The sequence below is a fragment of the Salvia miltiorrhiza genome, chromosome 2 (genome assembly GCF_028751815.1).
Source record: "Salvia miltiorrhiza cultivar Shanhuang (shh) chromosome 2, IMPLAD_Smil_shh, whole genome shotgun sequence".
NCBI lineage: Eukaryota > Viridiplantae > Streptophyta > Magnoliopsida > Lamiales > Lamiaceae > Salvia > Salvia miltiorrhiza.
The window spans coordinates 65848841-65874979 of record NC_080388.1 but is presented as its reverse complement, the minus strand read 5'-3'; the positions used below and the strand labels follow the sequence as shown (position 1 = coordinate 65874979).

At 41.4% G+C, this 26139-nt stretch overlaps 3 protein-coding genes across 3 annotated transcripts; 1 reads left to right on the top strand and 2 right to left on the bottom strand.

Annotated features, from left to right (window-relative positions):
• The first annotated feature begins 2280 nt into the window (after positions 1-2280).
• Positions 2281-6148, top strand: LOC131013104 (uncharacterized). The gene is made up of 5 exons (XM_057941116.1): positions 2281-2770; positions 3570-4488; positions 4943-5038; positions 5219-5355; positions 5720-6148. The coding sequence occupies exons 1-5, from the start codon at positions 2553-2555 to the stop codon at positions 5889-5891; spliced, it is 1542 nt and encodes a 513-aa protein (XP_057797099.1). The 5' UTR covers positions 2281-2552; the 3' UTR covers positions 5892-6148.
• Positions 6149-6391: 243 nt separating this feature from the next.
• Positions 6392-8917, bottom strand: LOC131013103 (pollen receptor-like kinase 3). Its single transcript, XM_057941115.1, has 2 exons — positions 7385-8917; positions 6392-7311 (listed from the first exon to the last, which is right to left on the bottom strand). Exons 1-2 carry the CDS (start codon positions 8685-8687, stop codon positions 6638-6640), a joined length of 1977 nt encoding a protein of 658 aa, XP_057797098.1. The 5' UTR covers positions 8688-8917; the 3' UTR covers positions 6392-6637.
• Positions 8918-21671: 12754 nt separating this feature from the next.
• LOC131009895 (uncharacterized) lies at positions 21672-22782 on the bottom strand. Its single transcript, XM_057937298.1, has 3 exons — positions 22634-22782; positions 22193-22563; positions 21672-22115 (listed from the first exon to the last, which is right to left on the bottom strand). Exons 2-3 carry the CDS (start codon positions 22553-22555, stop codon positions 21672-21674), a joined length of 807 nt encoding a protein of 268 aa, XP_057793281.1. The 5' UTR covers positions 22556-22563; positions 22634-22782.
• Between the last annotated feature and the right edge of the window lie 3357 nt (positions 22783-26139).

Sequence of the window (26139 nt, the reverse complement as noted above, 5' to 3'; positions counted from 1 at the left end):
TGTGTCTACTTTGATGGAAAACGAGAAAAAAATGCATATTTTCACTCATTTTTCACCATTTCCACATAATAAATTATGATGAATTTTTTTTTTCCCGGACAAGGTGGAATATTTTTTCGGGCAGCTCCTTATCACTTCTTTTCTTTCTAATGTTGGATAATATTATCCTAAGATAAGGGTGCGAAAATATTTTCTCATATTTTCATCTCTAACAAAAAAATATACTCCCTCTGTCCTTAAAATAAGTTTATCTTTTTTCTTTTTGGGACGTCCCCCAAATAAGTTTCTCTTTATTTCTTTCCATTTTTGGACAACTACCCCACTACTAATAATACTTTATTTATTCTTATTTTTCACTTTTTCACCACTCCCAATACTAATTATAACACTTTTTCATCTTTTCACCACTCTCAATACTAATTATAACATATTTTTCTCCACTATCAATACATTTTACCACTTTTCCTTAATACCCGTGCCGTCCCCAAAGAGGAACTTATTTTGGGGACGGAGGGAGTATATATTTTCTCATTTTTTCTTATTCATTCTTTTCTAATGGAAAAATTTCCACCAAAGTAAATGCATCCATAGTGAAATTAAACTTAAACACTCACTCGACAAAGATTGTATGTTTTTTTTTGGGAAACTATTTCTTATATTTTAAATTTCATTAACACTCAATATTCACAAAATGTCCAATCATTTAACACATCAATTTTGGTGCGTATTTTTTTCGCCCAATTTTGGTGGGCTTTCTTCTATATTTTATACACATCTTTCAATTATTTATTGAAACTCGTGTTCTCCACTTTACTGTATAAGTTTCGTGGACGAAAGAAATATATAATATATGAAATTATATTAAAATAACTTATATATATTCTACTAAAATATATACAATGCTAATAATTGGACATATATATGTTAATATACAATATCTATTTATAATATTTTTATATTTAATGAATATATAGTTTAATTTTAAAATTTTTGTATTTTGATAAAATAACAAATACAGTTTACCAACAATTATCTTGAAATATATGAGCAATGATTATGATATTTAATAATTTTTTATCCATTAAATGAAAAAAAATAATTCAAGCAAATTAGACCAATAAACAATTAAGTCTTTTTTTTAAGCATGCTCGTTTTATATTTAAACCGATTACCTTTAAGTAAAGAAATATGTGAATATATATAAATTAGTAAGGATTAAAAATGAAATTAGAAGTGGCTGATTCAAATTTGTAATTAATTATATATAAATGATTAATGAAATTAGAAATGACCTCGTACTCAACCGACAGACTGAGACATGTTTTATTGCATATTAGCAGTTCAGAGTTTTGGGCCCCTACTCTAATGTCCGTATCCACTGTAACAGGTTGCACCATTGTTTCTCTATCAAATTCAAAATACAACTGTGGATTTATTTAATTATTACAGGGCTGATCTTTAAACATTTATCTAATTCCAACTGGATGTTCAAATTTCGCTTGGTTTTCCTATTATGATCGAGTTATCTAATTATTGTTTGGTTTGGTTAGATCTTCAAACTTTGTATTTGTTCTATTCATATCATATTATCAACAATAAATTAAAAATACGACAGAAATAATATGTATATACACGAAGCATGTTAAAAAAATGGTAAAATCTAAACGAACACGTGATAATTTCTCATACCTAAAGACTATAAACGTAAATTTTTAAATGAGCAATTGATAAAGATAATTAATTTACTATCCCATTCAATCAATTCCATAAAAATATGTAGTAATAATTTATTATTTACTTTTTTTTGTACATTGTACACCACAAATTTCTTATTTCCCCCCCCCCTATCTTATCAACTTTTTACACAAAAAATTACCCATGACCGACCAGTGACCACTTTATTTACAATAAAGTAGAATTTATTACTCCCTCTGTCCCCAAAATAAATTCCTCTTTGAGGATGACACGAGTTTTAATAAAAAGTGATAAAGTGTATTGATAGTGGAAAAAAATATATTATAATTAATATTGGGAGTGATGAAAAGGTGAAAAAGTGTTATAATTAGTATTGGGAGTGGTGAAAAAGTGAAAAGTAAGAATAAATAAAATATTATTAGTGGTGGGGTAGTTGTCAAAAAATGAAAAAAAAGAAAGAGGAACTTATTTGGGGGACGTCCCAAAAAGGAAAAAGATGAACTTATTTCAGGGACGGAGGGAGTATTAACTCTCAAATATTTATTAAAACACATGCAACTAAAAATTACCCATGATTTTGTGGGACGAAATAAGTACTGTATTATTTATTGCTATCTATAAGCACTACGTGTAAAACCATTAATGGCCTAGAAGTTAGGCCATAAGTGAGCTCGCCGCACCAGATAACTCCCATTTAATACTACTAGATGAGTCAATGGGTTTAACCAGAGTTAGAGCAGCTTGACTACTCTCTCTCTATACTCTCACCTTCACCATTTTCAGCGCCAGATCTCTCTCTCTCTCTCTCTCTCTTGCTCTCTGCAGATCCACACGCCCGAGCTCAAGTTGCTTTCACAATGCTGCGCTTGAGCTCCGCAACCCCCATTCTGCCCGTCGCGGCGGCGGCGGCGCTGCTTCTGCTCTGCGCTCTTCGCATTGAGGCGTCGGTGCACGAGTACACCGGGGAGAGATTCGCCGCCAAAGGAAATGCGTTCGTTGTTCACGGCGGCAGCGAGGGAATTTACGCTTCCGCCCCTGGACTCAACGAGTCCTCCCCCGGAGACTCTTTTATTCGGTGAATTTACAATTTTACCGACTTTTTTTTATCTTTCGTGGAATTTTGGTGCGCTTTGTTGTGTTGGATTGATGTTGCACGATTGTTTGATTGAGGTATTGTCGATTGGAGGTGTTGACTTCTAGTGGTTTGGGGAGATCCGCTCGAAAATTGACTTGGAATTGATGTTTGTAGTTGTCGGTGGTTGGGAAGTATGTAGAGTGTTCGGTGAAATGCTTTGGATTTTACTCTCTGGTGAAATGGATTGATTAACGTGATCCTGCATGCGGTGATGAGTGTGGTTACTCTTCTAGTTGTGTTCCAATAACCAACTCTTGTTTCTTTGAGTCTGAATTGATAGGGATCGATTGGATAGTGGTAGTCATTGTACTTCAAGAAAAGCATCTGCCTACTTTCTTATTATTTATTTATTACTGACATGTCAGGTTTGAGCATTGAGGCCAAAGCTAATGGAAAGATCGCTGTTTACTTGTACTTGAGCTAATTTTTAATCTCACTTGCTGAAAATGAATGCCTCTAGACTGATAGACCAATTGAAAATGCATTTCTTTAGGGATCCGAAACAGCATATAATGGTTTGTTCTGCAATGATTTGAAGTAGGTTGGAAAAGCTAATCAGAATCCCCTTTTTCTGGAACTAAGAATGTTTCTTTAAACTTTTTTTTTATTTTCCCTATTTCAAGTTTCTGCTTTTCCTAATTCATTTTTATGGGATATGTTTGCTCTTGATCTAAGGATCTTAAGTCATTGTAGATACTAAGAGATAGCTGATACCCTATTTTTTTAATCTAAAATCCAGATTTGAAAAGATAACATTTCAGAGGCCTCTGGACCTGTCCAATTTCAGCTCAGAATCTATTCATGCCGTTGTATTTGAGGTCGATGACAGGGACACAATTGGAGGTTCGGCATATGGAGGTCAGAGAGCTGTCTGCTGCTCAGCGGACCTTGCAAAACTTGGAGTCTGCAAACAAGGCCAAATCATTTACCGCCCTTCTACCAGTAATCCAGGTTGGCCACAAGTATTTGGCGTGTCATTTGAAATAGACGCAACAGACGCTACTCTGTTGCCAAGATCCCTGCAAATTACAAAAACTGGGATGTATAACCTGTATTTCATTCATTGTGATCCACGGCTTAAAGAGGTTTATGTTGAGGGGAAATCTGTTTGGAAAAATCCTACTGGTTACCTACCTGGTAGAATGGCTCCACTCATGAAATTCTATGGGTTCATGTCTCTCGCATTTGTGCTACTTGGTGTATTCTGGTTTTCACAGTATGCAAGATTTTGGAGAGAAGTCCTTCCATTGCAAAATTGTATTACACTCGTGATAACACTGGGAATGTTTGAGATGGCCTTGTGGTACTTTGATTATGCTGAGTTTAATGAAACTGGAACCAGACCTACTGGGATCACTCTCTGGGCAGTCACTTTTGGGACGGTGAAACGGACTGTGGCACGACTTGTCATTCTCATTGTCTCCATGGGTTATGGTGTTGTTAGACCTACCTTAGGTGGTCTCACATCAAAAGTTATGTTACTTGGAGGGACTTTCTTTCTTGCATCTGAAGTGCTTGAAATTATTGAAAATGTTGGTACAGTGAGTGACCGCTCAGGGAAGGCTAGACTATTTTTCGTCCTGCCGGTGGCAATTTTGGATGCTTTCTTCATTCTTTGGATATTTACCTCCCTCTCTTCCACCTTGAATAAGCTTCAGGTACATGATTCTCATTCTGAAGTTAACATCTGTTTCCCAGCTTGTGGATGTTGCAAGTATATTTCTCAAAGTAAAGGTTTCATGTTTGAATTCTTTGCCATTGGATTCTGCATGTAGCCTGGTGCTAAAAGTAAGGGGTTGGATGTGGTATTGGGGAAATCCTGTCTTGAGTTGTATTTGACGGTCTATTCAGTAAAATCCAGAGGAAAATACACTCTCATACACACATATATATATATATATATATATATATGATTTCTGATTTCAAGTTAAATTAATTCTTTCATATTCTTAAGAAGCCAGTGACTTGATATACAGTTGATATTCCTTTCATAGTCCATCATGGACTTGGAAACGATTGGTGCCTGGTTGTTCTAACTATTTTCCTTGGACTCCTTTCTTTGTTTACTGACATGCCTATTTGCTCCAATTCTTTGTTTACTCAACCTATCAGGCTAGAAGGTTGACTGCCAAGTTAGATATTTACAGGAAGTTCACAAATGCATTAGCGGTTGCAGTTATCGTGTCTGTTGGCTGGATTTGCTATGAGGTAATGTTGGCAGCTTATTCTAATGAGTCAAATCCAATATCTTGTCCCACAACAGTGTTTACCAAAGTCTAACAATAAAACACTATTCATGGACAACAACTGAGTCGCAATTAATAGTTGCCCTCTATTGCATACTTCGTAGCGCTTTGATGTAATGACCCACTGTCTTACTTTTTGCAGCTTTATTTCAAATCAAATGATGTATACAATGAGCAATGGCAGAATGCTTGGATCATCCCTGCCTTCTGGCAAGTACTGTCATTCTCCCTGTTGTGCGTCATATGTGCTCTTTGGGCGCCATCACAAAACTCAATGCGGTAACCATCTTGTTCAGAACTCTTATTTATATTTTTCTGGTATTTGGTGGTTCTTCTGCTTAAAATAAGGATTTTTTTTTTCATATTCCCTCAACCTGCCACTTTCTATATTTCTTTTGTCACCTCGCCATTAGCATCCTGATACTGTTTACATGCATGAGCAAGTCAGGGAAAGAAAAACTGAGATCTTTGGTTATTTTCCTGTTATATATATATCCAATTACTCAAAGCAACTTCATTAGCAGAATTGCCTATAGAACTCTATGCTAAGATCTATGAAATGCTATGCACAAAAATTATTCCCTCCGTCTCCCTCTTTTTGCATCTGCCTTGTGTATGATTGATAACTTCATGCCTCAACCAGATATGCTTATTCTTCTGAGGATGCCGAGGAAGAGTTTTACAAAGACGACACTTTGAAGCTCATAAAACCATCACCACTAGTCCCAAAGGATGTAAGGAGCCCAGGGCTCGAATCTCCCACAAGCGGCAATGGTTCACCTCATAGTGATCTTGAACAAGAAAAGACCGCCTAAAATGGTACACTTATACACTCTGTAACTTCAAATCACAAATATACATGTGGCGTGGCTAATCTCAGTAGAATACTTGAAAAGTTGTTGCCAGTGAGTGTCTTTGTAGAAAGTGCGAGGTGGAATACGAGAAAGAAACTTGGAAATAGCAATTTGTGAGGGCGGATTGTTTCTTCTTTGCTTTCTGTTTTCTACTTATTGTATTTCAGCCATCTATCTGTTCTCTTTCCATATATTTATTGATTGATTTTGTGACCTTACTAGAAGTAAGCAACTTTAGGATTCCTTTTCATCTCGTCTGATCTTTTTGGTGTAAAGTTTGATTTTTATAAATGTTTTTGGAAGGATAAGAAGTAGTATTGTCGTTGTATCCGTAGGACACGTTTGCTATGGATGATAAGGGTGATTATAAGCAGGTGTAGACGTGTAGTCGATGTTGAACAAAGTGAGTGAAAATTCAGAAAATAAGAGAGAGAGAGAGAGAGAGAGAGAGAGAGAGAGAGTAATGAGAATTTCCCCACATCAACCTCCATAATCGTGCATAAATCAGAAAACCAATAGTTGAATCTACTCCCAGAAATATGTACAAAGCCTCATTAAATCAAGAATTTAATTATATGTGCTTGTTGCCAAATCGAGTTCTGTCAACCATAAACAAAATTCTTGCAAGAAGTGGAGTGTATTTCATTCTCTTCAGCTCACATCCATGCCCAATAACTGGTCATTCATGATCTCAGATGCCACATTCATCACACCTCCCTGAACGACCCATCTCTCGACAACACAACCTCCCTGAACGACCCATCTCTCGACAAGGCCTCGACCTGGATGGTCGTTTGGTCATGAGATCGTCCCTCCACCGTTATCCCTTCTATCCGCGTAAGGGCCTCTGTCATGTCCAAACGCTGCTCGGGTTTAATCTCCGTGCAGGCTACACCGATGTGGAGAAGCTGCTTCATCTCATGTTTCGACTTGTCGGTCTGTTCCATGTGCGGATCAAATAGATCATGCTCATTCTCATCAGCAATGGCTGATCTTGCCAATTGGACTGTATCTACCCCACCTTCTCCGTTGTTGACAAACTGACAAGGGAATTTCCCAGTAAGAACTTCAAGAATGATGATTCCTAGGCAATAGACGTCGCATTTTGGTGAAATGTGGTGATCCAAAATTGCTTCTGGAGCCTTGTATGCTGCAAGTGTTTGTGCAGCAAGGCAGCTGCTGATCACTAGGCATAACCCGTAGTCTGTGAGTAGAGGCTCGTTTTCTTGACTTAGAAGCACGTTGCTCGATTTTAGGTTACCGTGTGGCAAGTCCAGCGAGGAGAGCTCGGCATGAAGATAAGCCAACCCTCTGGCAATCCCTTGAACTATCTTCAGTCTTGCAGACCAGTCCAGCTCTGAACGGGAGCTACCGCGATCACCTGGATAAACAGAGAGATCAAGTTAAGATGGTACGAGTCAAAGCCCGGCCCGGCCCAGCCTAAGATGTCTTACCGTGCAATGCATAGAGCAGACTGCCTTTAGGTTTATAGTCAGACACCAAAAGCTTCTCATCTCTACGAAAGTGATAAGCCAAAGGCGTCGACACATTTTCATGCTTTAAACACCCAAGCCTTCTCATCTCACCATCAAATTGTTCCTTCCCAATCTTAGCATTTTCTTTGATCCTCTTCACCACGACGGTCATCCCAGTGAGCATCACGGCCTTGTACGAGCAGCTGGACGCCCCGTTTGAGAGCACTTCAGCCGTAGATTTCATGAGATCCTGCATGGTGAACTCACCCTTCTCGTCATTTATCATCACTATCTCCATCCCTTTCCCATATTTCCTCGACCCCTTGCGGCCGGACACGGACTGAACAGAACACTGGGGCGGGCCGAGGGCTATCCCCTCCCCCCTGCATACCACCCCATCAGTCCTCCTAACACTTGATATGTGGAAGCTAGGACATTCATCTATATCATCATCACCACTCTCCTGCCTTCTCTTCATCGCGAAAATCCCAATCACCATCACCAAAAACATGAGAGCTGCCGCCACCATAAACCACATAAAAAGCGACATGTGTGTGCTACTCATCCCGGGGTCTGTGGACATGGCGGAGGGATCACAGGCCTCATCGCTACCACAAAGCCCGGGATTACCCTTGAAAGTGTTTGCCCCAAATCTCATCAGGCCCGGAGGGATCTCTCCTTCCAAGTTATTATTCGAGACATCCAAGAACACGAGAGCTGGCAGCTCGGGCAGGGGAAGGCCCCCTGAAAACTGGTTGTTATCAAGGCGTAGCTCCATCAGATGGGACAGCTGAAACAACGAGGCTGGAATCCGGCCCGAAAACCTGTTCCCGGACAACCAAACCTTCTTGAGGCCGGCCATGGGTTTGAAATAGTCGGCTGCAATCTCACCTGAAAACTGGTTCCGAGACAGGTACAATCCCTTGAGCAGCACCATGCGATGGAAATTCGGGATAGGGCCCGTGAAGGAATTCGAGACGAAGCCAACGCTTCTGAGGCCCGGAAGTGAGGCCAGCGACTCAACATCTATCTCCCCGGAGAGGCCCAAGTTCTTGAGCCTGAGGCTCGAGACCAATCCGTTGGCGCAGATTATGCCGATCCATTGCGCGTTGGCTGCGCAGGGTTCCGTCCCGGGCTTCCATGAATCGAGAGAGGATGAATTGGCGAAGGATTTCTTGAGTTTGAGGAGAGCTTCGGATTCAGAAATGCAAAGTGTTGGAGGAGAAATTACCAGAAAAATGCATAAAAATATGGATGAACCAAGAACAGAGATTATGGCCATCGGGCTGATGGGGGGATGAAGAATTCATTTATGAAAATCTGTTCTTGATTTTCAGCACTAATTTTCGCGGGGAATTTGTTTCAGAGAGAGAGAGTTGCTTTCTTAATTTTTTTTGTTACCGGTGGAAAACCGTTATTCTCTGTGTTTGGGCATTCAGGTTCAATAGCTCCAACTGTAATAACTACCTCCATATTCAATTTCTTTTTTGTCAAATAATTTTGGGAAATTTTATTTTATTCTTAAATCTTGGGGTGGGATGAGAGATTTTACGATGTCTATTACTATTATCCCTTAGCGAATGGATTGAATACTAATTAATGAACGTACATCTTAGATATAAATAGTTTCAAATACTTTATGAATCATTTCACATCTTTTATCGTATGGTATGGAGTAGTATTTGAATAATTATCTATGGCATGTACTTTGAGATACTTTATGAAAATTTTACGCGCGATTTAATGTTTACGATCTCTCCCTTTAATTAATTAATTAATTCTTTTACATAATTCTAACTTGGAGTTTAGTGAGTTATTATGCTAATTAATTGATTTAGACATCTTAAATAGCTTTCCTGAATCCTGATATATTATTTTTATTCTTTTTTCTTATTCTTTCCTTCAACTGGTTACACTATAAGTTGTTATACGGCTGCACTCGTTTTTTATTTTTAGCAATAAGTTGTTTATATCTTTTAAATGGTTTAATGATATTTATTACGAAATTGGTTTTCCTATATCTCATAATCAATATGTATTTATAATATCTTTCTGTTATTCAGACAAAATTTTACGTAGTCGATCGATAATTACTTCACTTGTAGCAGTTGAGTATTGCTTTCAAATAATAATAATAGTTGAGTATTTAAAATTAATTTTCATCATAAATATTTATTGTATAAGTTTAAAACCCTCTTCTCATTATATTGTGTCAGGTGAGACATGACTCTATTTAAGTACGTTTTAAATTGACACCTATATGATTTGTTTATTTATTGTATAAATTATAATAGAACACGATTTTTGCATAACAATTATATTAATAATTAATAGTAATTCGTAAATTCAGGATAACAAGTGATTGGGAATTAAATAATAAATATATAAAGCATTATGATGAAATATTTCTTCGTATAAATGTTACCAGCTTACCATAGACGATGTGATCTAAGCTTTCTAATAATATACATGTACTATTCCCTCAAAAAAAAAAATGCACATGTAGAGATGTACTAGCATACAAAGTATCTCAAACTAGTCATTTTCCGGCAGAATCTCCAGTTGTACATATAGTACTATAAGATAAGATAAGATTTACTATATCAATATATTAATCCAGAAATCCAGAAACTCTTTTAATTCTCAAAATTCAGTTTAAGAAAAAGAAAATCTCAATGGATAATAATAAATAAATGAGGCTTTAATTCTCGGCGGTTCTAATTTATACGAACATGCAAAACTAGGCGAATCAAGTCAAACATATCTCATGGCTTCATTCTATTCAGCTTTTATATCCTCCCTTTGTATATAAAATATATATATATATATAGGAATGGGATCATATAGATCCCAATGCTTATAATAGATCCCTAGATCCAAATCTTGACCACACATTTATGACATGTGGCGCATCAAGATGGTGACACGTGGCAAGGATTCCAAGGCAAAATCTGGAGGGGTAAAATTGGAATGTAATTTTCGGATTTAATAATTAAAAAAAATATATATTTTTTTAGATTTTCTCAAAATAGATATATTTTAGATGCATATAGTTTCACACAAAGATGCATAAAGTTTTCACATGAAATGCATAACTTTGAACAGAAAAATGCATTTAATTTTTCCAGTTTTGGTATTTTCACCACCCCACCCCATACCACCCCCCAATCCAGCCCACACCACCCCCCAACCCTCCCCATTACCACCCCCCAAAAATAGGCATGTTTCACATGCATATAAAATCAAACAAAAATGCATAAAGTTTTCACATAAAATGCATTAAACTATACAAAAAATGCATTTCATTTTAATAAATCTGGTAGTTTCGCCACCCCACCCCAGCCCCTGCCCCCTGCCTCCCCCCCCCCCCCCCCCCCACCCCCCCCCAAAATTTTTTTTTTTTTTTTTTCAAAAACTGATTTTCTAATTGCTGGCCCACCCCCCCACCCCCCCCCAAAATTTTTTTTTTTTTTTTTTCAAAAACTGATTTTCTAATTGCTGGCCCACCCCCACCCCCCACCGACCCACCCCCACCCCCACCCCCCCCCACCCCCCCCAAATTTTTTTTTATTATTTTTTTAAAAACTGATTTTCAAAAAAAAAAATTTTTTTGGGGGGGTGGGGGGTGGGTGGGTGGGGGGGTGGGGGGTGGGTGGGTGGGGGGGTCAGTGGTCAGAAAATCAGTTTTTGAGAAAAAAAAAAAATTAAAAAAAAAAAAAAATTTGGGGGGGGGTGGGGGGGTGGGTGGGTGGGGGGTGGGGGTGGGGGTAGGGGTGGGTCAGTGGTCAGAAAATCAGTTTTTAAAAAAATAAAAAAAATTTTTTTTTTTTGGGGGGGGGGGGGGTGGGTGGGGGGGTGGGGGGGGGTAGGGGGTGGGTGGGGGTGGGGTTCTGGGGTGTGGGGGGTGGGGTTGGGGTGGGGTGAAATCTTATGCATATTTATATGAAACTTTATGCATTTTTATATGAAAGTTCATGCATTCTCGTATGAAACTTTATGCGTCTAAAATATACCTATTTTGAGAAAATATAATTTTTTTTTTTTTTTGAATTTCGAAAATTACATTCCAATTTTACCCCTCTCCAGATTTTGCCTTGAAATGCCTTGCCACGTGTCACCATCTTGATGCGCCACATGTCATAAATGTGTGGTCTAGATTTGGATCTACGGATCTATTATAAGCATAGGGATCCACCGGAACCCAACCCTATATATATATATATATATTTTATCATTTTGAGACTTGCATAAATAATTATTCATTTTATTTTTAATTTTTTTTATTGTATGATAAACCTTTTTTTTTGCTAAGAGCATCCGCATTGGTGTTTCATGATAGCTTACTTTATGAGGGGGACCACATGGTGTAAAGAGGCTGCATTGGGGTACATGATAGCCTACATGATTTTTTTTAGTTTTGATTTTTTCATTTTTCATTTAAGTTTAATTTCATAAATTTAAATCACACAATTGTCTTCAAATTTAAATTGCATTAATTTTGAAATCCTAAAAATTACATAAAACTTAATAAAATAAAAACAAATCATACAAATAACTATTCCGGCCCTAGAGGTCCGAAACGTGCCCAAACATGCTCCATCACGGTGGACGTAAGACCGGGAACGTTTCACACGGCCCGCCTCCGGCGCCAGCTGGGCGTAGATGTGAGCAAGCAATTGTTTCTGCAACTCTATCTCCTCCATGATCGCATGAGCTACACCGTCGGATGAATCAGACGAAGAACCGTGGTCGGATTCCGTCATTGTCGGAAGAAAAAATAAGAAAAAAGGCTAGAAAGGTGTAGATTGAAAGAGGAGAATTTGGGAGTGAAAATGAGGAAGAAGAAGGAGGAAAAGAGAATATAAAGAGAAGAAGGAGGAAAAAAAATCGAACGGTAAAAATTTGCACACAAATCGAGGCAGTCAAATCTGCCTTCAAAATTCAAAATTCGATTTTTTTTAAAGGCGCGTGTAAAACACGCGCCTTTTATCAACGGTCGATCGGGCTACACGATAGAACGTGTAGCCCTCGTGTAAATGAGGGTTGCATCGGCTTACACGATAGCAGCCTTACACGAGTAGGCCGCTATCGTGTAACCGATGCGGATGCTCTAACAATACAATTGATTATCATTATTAACGTTATTTTTTAAATGAGACTCATTAATCTTTACTCACAATATGCTCATTTATTTTTATTAAAATTCGCAGCATTTCGTCTAAGATTATTTTTTGTGAACAGAGGAAGTATAATAATTTATTTGATTATAGAATATTTAGTTTTATGTGGTTTAGATATTAATTAGTCGAAGTTAATTGTTTATAGTATAAAATAGGGGTTTTTGCAAATAAAATCACGAACAATTTTGAATTTGCAATTTTAACGCAACTTTTGAAATGTTGCGAATTAAATCATAACCTTTTCAATTTTTGCAATTTCGTCCCCTCAATTTTTTCCGGCCACCGGAGTGATGAGTTGGAGCTTATGTGGATTTTTTTTTCCACGTAATTAATTTCTGACTAAGATTAAAATAAAATCAAAACCTAATTCTTTTATTTTTCTTCTTTTTCGTCGAACTTATTTCAGTATCCCCTATTTTCCTTAAACTAGTACGCCCTCCCGTACGATGCACGGCCACGATATATTTATTTATTTTTAAAATTTGAAATTATGTAAAAATATTATTATTTATGAATCAAATTAATTAATAACAAAAAATATATTAATTTAAATATTAGTATTTGATTTAAATAGTGTATAGTAATAATTTTATCAACTTAATGAGTAGGAGTATAATATTAAGTTCAATGAGTATCGTATAATAATAATTAAATTTACCGAAAGTTTTTTGTTATTGATTTTTATTTTTTATTAAAATTAAAATTAATAAATACTTTTATAATATTGTCTCGATTTTTGTTGATAATTGTGCATTATATTTTTTAATTAATATTTTAAATTTAAATATTTTTATGTATGCTTTGATAAAATAATTCAACAAATAAATATTATGTTTTTTTAATCAAAAGAGAAGAGAAGATATATAAATTTTGTAGGAGAAAGAGATACAAATAAAAATAATATAATAACAAAATAAGGAGAAAGGGAAAAAAATAAAGAATATTGTAAAAGAGATAGGAGGGAGAAAAACAATCACTTTAAAATTTTAAATTATAATAAATTATTTATTACAAATTCATATTTAATGAATTTTAAGATCTTGTCATAATCTTTAACTTAAGATACACATCAAATATATTTTTATAAAAGACGAAAAAGAAGTAAAATAAAAAAATTATGTTTTGATTGTGTTTTAATCTTAGTCAGTGTAGTGGACAAAATCCGTCAACTTGGCTCAAGCCCAATTAACACCCCAAGCTGGACCAATGAGACGAGCGATTCGATTAATCCAGCCCGTCAAATTTCGAACCAACTTGGATTGATAACAAGGCTACCCCAATTACTTAAGGAAACTTGTTTGTCCAGCCCGACAAGCCCAGTTATGTTTATTGTAAGATCAACCTGGACCGTTCCAGGTTGAATATCTCACTTCAAACCCAAGTGGTCTAAACGGTCGGACTGAATAATTCCCACTCAGTCTAAGCCCATTACGATAAGTTCGCCAACCTGACACGATCCTAAAAGGCCCAATTAGTCAAGCAGATCGACCCATCTAGCCCGAATAATTATACATCAACTTGGAATGCCAAGCCGGATATCTCGCATCCGGCCCAAACGGTACCATCAATCCGGCCGTCAAACCCTAAAGACGTCTCTCAGTCGTCAAACTCTAAAGGGGGTCGCCCGCCAAGCTGACGCAGTCAAAGGGTAATCTTCATGATCCCGTCCAAAGCGCAACAACCTGGGAGATAAGGGTTTTTACGAGGCCAGACTGTAGAAACCCTAGCGGCCTGACGTCTCCTATATAAACGTCCAGACTAGATCATTAAAGGGAACGAAATCCTACTTGCTCTCTACTCTTTGAATTCTCTCTACTCCGCCGCCTAGCCTACTTGGCCTATCTCCGCCTCCCATATTCCATTATCACAACATTGTCACCGTTTCCACCCTCCGACGCCGCTTACAGCCTGGAGTAACCGCACACTCCAGCCTGCCTTTCTCTCTATTTCAATTCGTTTATCACTATTTGGCTATTCCGATACTGACTTGAGCGTCGGAGGCTCTACGGTCGACACCCCTACCCGGTGCTCAACCTAGGGCTCTTACGTGTTATTGTGTTGACAGGTTGCTAGTGCCCAATCCATCCGGACGTGCAAACGTCAACTTCAATTGTAGATTTTAGCCTCTACAATTTGGCGCCCACCGTGGGGCCCTAGCAATAAAGCGAATCAACGCACTTTCCGTAGATCTCTACAAGCATCAATCATGTCTGACGGTCGCGACGGATCTGAAACTCCTGACGCACCCCACGTGGTTGCTCAAACTACTCAGGCTGACCTAGCCGCCCAGATTTCCGCACTGACTGAACAGATGAATCAGGAACGGGAGAGGTGCAAGAAGTTGGAAAAGGAGAACGCCAACTTGTATGACCGTCTCGAAGCCATGGAGCCTATCGAGATCATTGAACCTCCCGGCTTTCGAGCCCAAGTATCTTCCATGCAACCCCTGGGAGATACACCGATCACTCACAAGGATGGATCCAACCATCTCATGATGGATCCGTCATCTTCGGTAAGAAACCGCAATGTCGTTAGTAACCTGACTGATCCAGGCCGTGTTACTTTGAATGCAGGAACACTCCGACAGGATGGAACAACCACCATCGGAGGACAACTCACCCGAACCAACTTCACCACCCCGGGCATAGCAATGAGCAATGCCGCCGTAGGAGGCACACAACCTACTATACTGGGGCCCAACCTGGCGGTCGCGCCAAGCCAAGCCAATCAACCGGCGGACGGACCCAGCCAGAGGGAGATCACCCAAGAGCAGCTGTTTGGGAATGAATTCACCCAACCAACCGCGATCGGCCCGTATGCAATCAGAGACGAGGGCCTGGCAAGAAAGTTGGCCGAAATGGAGGCCTTGATCCAGCGAATTCCTGGTGTCCCGGCACCCATCCACAAAAGCTCAGAGAATTGCTACGCCGACTCGCCATTTGTGGATGAAATTGCTCTAGTTGAAATGCCCGTCAAGTTCAACTTTCCAATCATGCAAATGTTTGATGGAACAACGGATCCGACCGACCACATAGCTCAATACAAGCAACGGATGTTCACTGCCGCAATTCCTCGCGGATTGAGGCAGGCCTGCATGTGTAAGGGGTTCGGTTCTAGTTTGACAGGACCGGCCCTCCAGTGGTACACTAACCTTCCCAATTATTCTATTTCAAGTTTTGCTCAACTAACCGATATATTTGTGCAGCAATATGCTAGTAGCAGGAAACTTGAAAAGATATCAGAGGATCTTTACGCCGTGATCCAACGACGTGACGAGTCCCTTCGAGACTACATAGGTCGATTCAACAAGGAGAAGGTGTCCATTACAAATTGCAGCACCCAGACAGCGATCACCGCCTTTCGAAAGGGTCTTCTGCCCGACTCGGACCTCTACAAAGACCTCACCAAATACCCTTGTAGAACAATGGAAGACGTCCTCGCCAAGGCGTGGGCACAAATCAAGTGGGAGGAAGATCAATACAGCCATCACCGATCTTCACCAAGCAGACACACTAGAAGAGATTCCAGGGTGGATAGACGGACGAGTGACAGGCGATCTGAGCCTTACCCACCCCCACGACAAGAATACAGAAGGAGACAGTATGACCACCCTTACGAGTCACGACCACGTGAGAGGGCAAATATACCAGAATACAACTTGTCTATCTCACCAGCCGAGGCGGTCGAAGCTCTTAAGGGGCTCGGAGACAAGGTCAAATGGCCAGAAAAGATGAGGACACCAGCTGATCAGAGGGACAAGTCAAAGTGGTGCGATTTCCACGCTGATCACGGACACCGAACAGAAGATTGCATCGCATTGAAGTTAGAAGTGTCGCACTTACTAAAGCAAGGTCACCTGACTGACCTCCTTACCGACAAGGGACGTCAAACCTTGCAACAAGGCCAAGATCGTCAGCAGAGCAACACGGATGTCACCCCGCCTAGACCACCGCAACCTGATCGAACGGTGAACGTGATAACTGGCGGATCAGAAGTTAGTGGAATCACTCACTCGGCAGCCAGGAGACACACCAGGCAGGCTGGACATTTACAAGCTGAACATGGCAAAGCCGAAAGAAACGCAACCATCCAGCCGGCACAAACCATCTCTTTCACCACATCCGAATCCACCAGGCTACTTAATCCCCATCATGATGCTTTAGTAATTTCAATTTGTATTGCAAACTGTTTAACCAAGCGTGTACTAATCGACAATGGTAGTTCTGCCAATGTCCTATTTTTGTCTACTCTCAAGGAAATGGGAATCGACGAAACTAAGATCATAAGGAAGATGACCGTTCTCGTTGGCTTCAGCGGAGAGCAAAAAAGCACGCTTGGTGAAATCGAGCTACCCGTCTATGCTGAAGGGGTCAACCTATGCACGCGGTTCCTAGTGGTGGATTCTCCATCCGCTTACAATGTCATTTTGGGTCGACCATGGATACACGAGATGGAGGGCTGTACCGTCCACCTACCACCAAGTCCTGAGGTTCCCGACAAAGTGGGGAGTTAGGGAGATTCGAGGAGACCAAAGGGATTCCAGATCGTGCTATCAAACAACGATGAAAGCAAAGCAAGCTGTCTTATAGCAATTACAGCGAAAAGAATCATCCGACCCCCAGCCCGTCCAGCCTGACCAACCTGATGCAGTGGAGTTAGATGAAGTCTCCATTCATCCAGACTTCCCGGACAACAAAGTCCGGATTGGAGCACAGTTGGAACCCTCTCTCAGAGAGAGACTCCTTCAATTTCTCTCTGAACACTATGATTGTTTTGCTTGGTCCCATGCGGACATGACTGGTATTGATCCTAATATTATTGTGCACAGGTTGAATGTCGATCCCGACTACCCTCCAAGAAAACAAAAGCGAAGAAAATTCGCCCCAGAAAGGAACAAAGTCATCAACGATGAAATCAAGCAACTTGTGGACAATGGGCTGGTCAGAGAGGTTCAATACCCAGACTGGCTAGCCAACGTGGTGGTCGTAAAGAAAAAGAACGGGAAATGGCGAGTGTGCATAGACTTCACAGATCTGAACAAGGCGTGCCCTAAGGATTCTTTTCCACTACCCCACATAGACATGCTTGTCGATGCTACAGCCGGGCACGAGTTACTTAGCTTCATGGACGCGTACTCCGGGTACCACCAGATACTGATGCATCCAGACGATCAGGAGAAGACGTCATTTATGTCCAACATAGGCATCTACTGTTACAAATATATGCCATTCGGACTGAAGAATGCTGGAGCAACCTACCAACGTTTGGTCAATAAGATGTTTGAAGAACTATTGGGAAGGACAATAGAGGTCTACATAGACGACATGCTTGTGAAGTCCCTACGAGCAGAAGATCACATCGACCACCTCCGACAATCTTTCGATATACTTCGTGAGTATAACATGAAACTTAATCCGACTAAATGTTCATTTGGTGTGACTGCAGGTAAATTTCTTGGCTACATGGTGACCCAAAGAGGAATAGAAGCCAACCCGGCCCAAATCGATTCCGTGCAAAGAATTGCATCTCCAACATGTATCAAAGATGTGCAAAGACTTACTGGAAGGGTGGCGGCCCTTAGCCGGTTCATCTCAAGGTCATCAGAGCGATGTCACCCGTTTTTCAACACGTTGAGGAAATCTAAAACGTTTGAATGGACACCAGAATGTGAGGAAGCACTCAGCCAGCTGAAGCAGTATTTAACAAAGCCGCCGCTTCTATCCAAACCAAAAGACGGTGAAATATTGTACATGTATCTAGCCGTGTCAGAAACAGCAGTCAGCACGGTCCTAGTTCGTGATGATGAAGGCAAGCAGTCACCAGTCTACTATGTTAGCAAGTCATTACTGGATGCAGAGATAAGATACGGCCTGCTGGAGAAGTTAGCCCTAGCACTTGTTCATGCAGCAAGGAAACTCCGTCCATATTTTCAGTGCCATCCGATAGTGGTCCTCACCACATATCCTTTGAAGGCCATCCTCCACAGACCGGAGCTGTCCGGCAGACTAACCAAGTGGACGGTCGAGCTAAGCGAATATGACATATCTTACAAGCCGCGCACTTCACTAAAATCACAGGTATTGGTCGATTTTATAAATGATTTTACGCCTAACCTCTCGATACAGGCAGACAAAGAGATTTGTTGCCTCACCGAGGACGAAGCGCTAGGGGCGTGGAAGCTCTTCGTGGATGGGTCGAGTAACAGACACGGAAGTGGACTCGGGATAGTCCTTTCATCACCCCAAGGAGACAAAATGGAACAAGCAGTCAGATGTGGATTTAAAGCAACCAACAATGAAGCCGAGTATGAAGCAATGCTAGCCGGTCTTGCCTTGGCCAAGGAGTTAGGAGCCAAGAAGATCAACGTCTTTAGCGACTCTCAACTGGTAGTAAATCAAATGCAAGGAACCTATCAAGCTCGGGACAACAAGATGACAGCCTACCTAACCAAGGTGAAGGAGTTGCAGTCCGGCTTCGCAGAATTCACAATCAGTCAGGTACCCAGAGAAGACAATAGCCACGCGGACGCCTTAGCCAACCTGGGCTCCTCCATCCAGACTACCACCTCCAAAACCATTCCGGTTATCTACCTTCAATGGCCGGCAGTCTGGAAGCAAGAAGAAGAACAGGTGTCAAACATATCAGACGGACGTACCTGGATGACCCCGATACTAGAATACCTGGAGCAAAACATACTCCCGGATGACAAAAATGAAGCACGCCGAGTAAAGGCTCAGTCTGCCCGATTCTCCATCATCCGAGGTAAGTTGTACAAACGATCATATTCTGGTCCATATTTAAAATGTATTAACCATGCAGAAGCAGAAATGGTCTTAGCCGAACTACATGATGGAGAATGCGGGAATCACTCTGGCGGGAGGAGCCTAGCTCACAAAGCTTTAACGAGTGGGTACTATTGGCCCACAATGAAGTCAGATTCGGCCGACTACGCCAAACGATGCGACAAGTGCCAGCGGTTTGCCCAATTATCTCACCTTCCACCCTAACCATTGATCTCAGTCACGTCGCCGTGGCCTTTTATGAAGTGGGGAATGGACATCGTAGGAAAGCTACCCAGGGCACCTGGACAACTGGAGTACATGCTGGTCGTAACAGATTATTTCACCAAGTGGATAGAAGCCGAAGCATTCCACAAAGTCCGGGATAAAGAGGTGAAAGGATTCATATGGAAGAATGTGATATGCCGATATGGAATACCAAAGGAGATTGTAACCGACAACGGCTCACAATTCATCAGCAACGACTTCCAAGACTTCTGCGAATCTTGGAACATCAAGCTCAGCTTTTCAACGCCTAGATATCCACAGGCGAACGGCCAAGCTGAATCATCCAATAAGACGATAATCAACACCTTGAAGAAAAGGCTCGAAAAAGCCAAAGGCTTATGGGCCGCCGAACTGTCGGGAGTGCTTTGGTCATACCGAACGACCACCAGAACCCCGACGGGAGAAACTCCATTCTCACTAGCATACGGGATGGAGGCAGTCATTCCAACCGAAAGCAAAGTGCCCACAGCCAGGACCGAGATCGCCTTAGACAGCCAAAATGACCAAGCAATATGCCACGAGCTCGACACACTGGATGAAAAGAGAGATACGGCAAGACTACGGCTTGCATCCTACCAGCAGAGTGTCGCCAGACACTACAACCGGCATGTTCGCACTCGGACGTTCAAGCTGGGCGATTGGGTACTCCGACGTGTATTCCAAAACACCAAGGAGATCGGAGCTGGCAAGCTGGGTCCAACATGGGAGGGTCCATACTTGATCACCAAGGTGTTCGGCAATGGCGCTTACAAGCTGCAGGATAAGGATGGGCGCGACATCAGCAACAGCTGGAACGCCATCCACCTTCGGTCTTATCATTTCTAAACTTTCCATTCGATTATTTATTTTTTCGTTAAGTTTATAATTTTTTCCACACTGTTACTAACAATTTTACCCAGGCCAAGTCGGAACTACATCGGACTTGATCCCGTCAAAGGGTATGTAGGCAACTCTACGGAGCATGGCTCTACGGAGCTCAGTCCGGCCCAAGAACTACATTTGGCTTGATCCTCGCAAGAGGTATGTAGGCAACTCTCCGGAGTGCAGCCACCAACCTCAAATCTACATGTCCCAGCTTGCGAGATACAAGCCGCTAATGATGACTCGCCTACACGGACGACGTCAACCTGGATCTATAAAGAAGAAATCATCACCACATAGAGTTCGAGACCTTTGGTCTCTGGTCATCCAGTCGAAGGAACCACCCAGCTTGTGAACAATCAACGAGATAAGTGAGAAGATCGTAAACATTTATATTTTTTAAAGTTAGAATAGCGTCTCGTTTAAGTGCACTCGTCACATTGTATTAGCCACAATTGGTAGAAGTCAGTACGACCCAAATCCAATGAATTCCAACTTGCTTCAACTTCAACTATTTTTGGACAATTCAGAGCCAACGATTCTACAATTTTGATTGGTAAAAATACTCCCAAGCCGGCATGCTGCATGAAACTATATAATTAGCTAACACTCCAAGTTGGAACCCAACTCGCCCAAGTCAAACACAAATGACAAGTTGGCTAATATCAGTCGATTCCAACTTGGACAACCAAATAAAATCAAAGTCCAGTCTGGCCTTGTCCAAATACAATAAATTTTTCAACGTTGGGTCCAGGCTGGTGCAACGAAATGAAGACAAAAGGAAAAATTGTGTCTATTCACCCCTTCCAATGTTGTTGTTTTCTCAAATATACAAGCTGCAATATGTTGCATCAATCTATACGGTATTGAAGCCATGATTTGAATAAGGTAATTTCGCATGCAAAATTGTGATACAAGTTGTAAGGCAACCACATCTCATAGAATAAGGAAAATCTCAACTCTAGCCAACAATGTTGATTTCCCAAGAGTTCACAAACAAAACATCATAATATAATAGACAGCTTGAACCGACCCAATGGTCTAAAGTTCAAGCTGGAGGCATACCAATACGAACAGTTAGTCAAACAGTCAAGTTTCAAACAGTGCGAGAAAAATAACAAGATATCTCTTCCCCGCTTCAAGAAGTCGTTTCCCCGTCTAAGGATGGTCGTCTCCAGTGGTCATCCCGGCAAAGTTGCTTGCAAGCGGCATCTCCTGCTCCTCCTGGCCAGCCTTCCACTCATTAAACTCATCGATGTATTGTTGGACATCCCAAGTCTTGGGGGGCTGATTCTCGAGATACGCCAAGGCCATCTCGCCCCGAACTCGAACCTCTGTCTCACAGCTTTTATAAAGTACTTGTTGCTCCAACGCAACAACTTTGGCTTCGAGTTCCTTGCAGTCCGCTACAGCCCGCTCCAGTCGGCGAGCATCTTCCAACATGGCAGACTCCAACTTCTTGACAACCTGACGGGCCTCATCACGCGTCTTCTTGACAGCCGTCATCTCTCCCTTCCAGTTCTCCCGCTCGGCCCTCAACTCGCTAAGCTCCGCCTCCATAGCAACAGTCCTCTCCATGAGGAAGGCGGCTTTCTGCAAACTCTACATCAAACATGAAAATGCAACAAGTTAGAAAAATTCTCATGTCAACAAAATAATCTATACTCGAAAATACTTACCAAGAAGGCATGATCGAAGAGCTCACTAGCCACGCTGCCACTCCCCATCTCCTTCAAATAATCCCGGTCACGTGGGAGTAATAGCTGTTCGGCCACCCCTCGAACAGGTCCAAGCTGGGCATGCGCCGATACGTTCGGAAATGACAGGTTGACGGGATCGTCCACCTGGTCGGACAAAGTGAGGTCAACCTCAGCAGACCGCTTTTTCTTGTGAGCCGGAACACGGGTCGAATTCGGGACACGTGCTGCAGTAACATCAGCTGTAACCGCACCACTCGAGCTAGCAGCCTTCTGCCTATTCCTACGGATCACGTCCATTGCAGCGCCCTTCCCAAGCAGAGGTGGAACATATGACTTCGACATCCTGTGATCTGCATCAAAATAAAAACACTTAGTCGTATTAACGACAAGTCGGAATAAAATTGACAAGCAAAGCAATACCCGCGGGCACGTGGCTCCACAAAGAGCTAACTCGCAAGTTGGCCTCGGTCAAAATGTTACAGAAATGGCGATCCTCTTCACTAAAACCTAAAAACCAATCGATCTTGCTAGCACTATCGAAAGCCAAGCCGATAGGCCCCCTCCTTGGACAAGCTGCAAAGCAAATATATATATATATATATATATATATATATATAAGTCATGAATACATAAAAATAATAGCATGTTGCTACAACAAAAAATACTCAAATTCTAAGTCATCCAACACGTAACACTCACTACAAGCTTCCCATGCCTGTGGAATAATCGAATCACGCGGCTCCCCTAAGGCGTTATTGGATATGAAAAAGTATCTAGAACGCCATTTCTTGGCGCTATCTGGAAGAGATAGCACAAGCGGACGGTTTGCCTTAAATTGATATCGAACATTATCAGTCATATGCGTCTCCAGACTGTAAGCCTGCAAAACTTCAGAAAAACTGAAGTGAACCCCCCTCAGCTCGCTAAAAACCTGAATGGCCATGAGAGTGCGCCACACATTCGGAACCAATTGACCTGGGGCAATGCGGTAGTGAGTACAAGCCTCGAACACAAGTCGAGGAAGAGGAAAACGGGCCCCCATCTGAAGAAAACACTCATACAGTACCGTCCATCCTGGATATAACCAATCTGGCCTTTCTGAATCGGATGGGGCAGCCAGACTGGCACAAGAAGGAATAGCATAGGCAGCACGGAGTTCATCCAACTTGTCAAAAGTTATAACGGATTTCGGACCCCCGTCTTCCAGCTTATATGCAGGAATACTCCCTTCATGCGGTCTAGAAAAATTCTCACCAATCCCGGAGTCAAACACAACCATGTCACGCCCGGCCCGGGACCTATTCCTTATCACACCACTTACACAGTTTGTGTGGTCGTCCGACGATCTAGAATTTTCATTACTCGACCCACTCGACACAAAAGAGGCAGACATGTCCAGAAACACCTAAACAAATAAATTGCTAAGTACTAAACAATGCAACAAAAAGAAGATGAAAACGATACTAGATAAACTCAGAGTGAACAAAATCATTGCACACATTGCATTGTCAGAATTATAAACTAAATGAGAAGTTGGTACTTTGAACACAAGCTGGAAGTAGACAACAACATTCCAACATCAAATACTTGTGAGATGCTAAAGAAAATTCCTCACTTCCACGGTAATTATCGCTACAAGAGAGGTCAACAAAAACAACCTCTAAATTTCATTGCTGCTTAAGGCTGCAACCCATTATGAATGAACTTCAATATTCCTTTAAATTATTACTACAATCGAGTGGTATACATGGAATCACGACATCCATTATTAGTTTAACGATCCAAGAAAACGAGATAAAAAATCAAAATCATATCTCACTTTTAATTTTCAGCAAATTCAGATCATATACGACGTTCAAAAAAGTATTCCAATACACAAACTTAAGTCATATTTACAGCTCTACGAGACAAAGATCAAATTTGGTCCAACGAATTTATAATAGACCCTCAAGTTAGATTTATTCACTCTGATTGATTACTCTGCCACATTTTGGCCACCTATTATGGATGAAAAATTACACTGGTTACCCCACCATCCCACTTTATGGTCATTACTCCATTCTACTCCACATTTCGCCTGATTTACAAAATATGTTTATAGGTTGTAAATATCAAAACAACTCCCAATATACGAAAAGTATACATGCTCGATCTTTCACATTCTAGCCTCCAGATTCAAATCACATAAGAAATTATGCAAAATTTACACATCAACAAAGACCAGCAATAACGAGTTTAGGAAACGTAAAATAACAACAGCACGACAACCGCTTGTCTAGAAATAAGTGGATAGTTGAAACCAACGAGTCTACAAGGCACAAATAGAGCAAATAACATCCAAATCCGTTCAAAAAATGGAGGAAGCCTGTAACCTCGCTGTCTCGTTTTATCTCGTTACGGCGCTGCCCCTCTATCCCGAGTTAGCCTTCGCCATAGATGATTGAAAACCTTCAAAAGACGAAATAGAAATCCATAAATAAACGAACAAAAAGGGAGGACCATTCTCTTCGCTTTGATATACCAAAAGGAAGTTACTAACCAAACAAAAGCCTCCTCTTGCTTCCTCCTCTCCAAGCTCTTGCACAAAGGCCTCCTCTTGCACTTCTCTTCGTTGCAGAGCTCAGTCTCTCACCACCAAATGAAAAGTAGAGTGAAGAATGAAGACTGGAACGTAGGATGATACTATTCTTACAATTCCAAGATACACTAATAAAACCACTCAACCACCAAAAGCTGGAAAATCAGATACGAAAAGATTGTTTATTTACTAAAGCCTAAGAAGGACTCTCAAATAGCTGGGTCTAAGAAGAGGATATGACCAGCACTCTTTAGTATTTACACAGAGAATCGTACTTCATAACAAGCAAAAGAAGAAACCTTAGCTGTGACTGTACTTATTTTACAGTTAAACAATTACAGCTGCTACACAACAGTTCAAATTGCAAAACAATTACTCGACTTAGGATTAAACAATTATTGCTACACAACAGTTCAAATTGCAAAATAAAGGCACACCGCCGCAGTGAAGACATGACAAACCAAGTCGTCGAAACTCCGGTTGGGGACCCCTGCCACCGCCTGTGAGAATTCCGACAGAAGACGAAAAATCCGATTGGACCTCCGCCGCCCCTCAGCTCGTCTCTGTCACCTTGAAAATTGGGAACGGCGGCCAGCGACACCACATCGTCGCTGCATGACTCACCCTCCACCCACGACTACACATTGCCGCATCAAACTTGTTGAGAAAACTGGATCCGATGACACCTCAAATTTCTGGAAAAAATGGTCGAAAAATCGAGTTGGGGGCACCACACTTGAGCCTTAAAGATCGACAGGTGGCAGTCTCTACCGTCCCTCCTCGACAACGGCGAAAAATAGTCGCCGCCATCTCCTTTTGTCACGAACTCACCAACAGAGAGCCCATCCTCCCGAAATCCGGCGGTCGCAGCGGCAGGGGAAGCAAATCGCCACCGAGCCGACGCCCTCTCTTCCTCTCATTCTTCTCTACTCCCTCCGAACCCGTCTCAAGCACGCAGAGATCCGGCCAACGAACCCTTTTCCTTCGACTATCTGGCGAAGCCGGTCCCCATCTAACAGTCGCAGCAGCCCCTTAGCCACGCCCAGAAAACCCTAGGCGTCAATCGCCGATGGGTCCCCCTCCGTCTGGCAATCTGAACTACGCCGACGATAAAACGGCGATGGCCGCCATATTCTGCTCGAACGGGAAGAGCGATGAAAGAGAAAGAGGCGAGATCCCCTTTTCCTCATGTTTTGAACGAGAGGCGGTCTGGAGAGAGACAAGAAAGTGTTTTCCCCTTTGATTCACCGAGACAGCCGAGCAATTTGGGCCAACACCAACCCAACTAAAAAAATAAAAGCAAAATGAGAGAGACCAATTTGACTCTAACAATTTACAGGCTGGATAC

Bases quoted from the DNA above. Each gene is read 5' to 3' on its own strand.
- LOC131013104 (XM_057941116.1), top strand. From the start codon at position 2,553: ATGCTGCGCTTGAGCTCCGCAACCCCCATTCTGCCCGTCGCGGCGGCG. The intron at 2,771-3,569 runs GTGAATTTACAA...TCTAAAATCCAG, and splicing joins CCCGGAGACTCTTTTATTCG to ATTTGAAAAGATAACATTTC. The intron at 5,356-5,719 runs GTAACCATCTTG...TGCCTCAACCAG, and splicing joins CCATCACAAAACTCAATGCG to ATATGCTTATTCTTCTGAGG.
- LOC131013103 (XM_057941115.1), bottom strand. From the start codon at position 8,687: ATGGCCATAATCTCTGTTCTTGGTTCATCCATATTTTTATGCATTTTT. The intron at 7,312-7,384 runs GTAAGACATCTT...CTGTTTATCCAG, and splicing joins TCTGCTCTATGCATTGCACG to GTGATCGCGGTAGCTCCCGT.
- LOC131009895 (XM_057937298.1), bottom strand. From the start codon at position 22,555: ATGTCGAAGTCATATGTTCCACCTCTGCTTGGGAAGGGCGCTGCAATG. The intron at 22,116-22,192 runs GTAAGTATTTTC...TGTTTGATGTAG, and splicing joins TCTTCGATCATGCCTTCTTG to AGTTTGCAGAAAGCCGCCTT.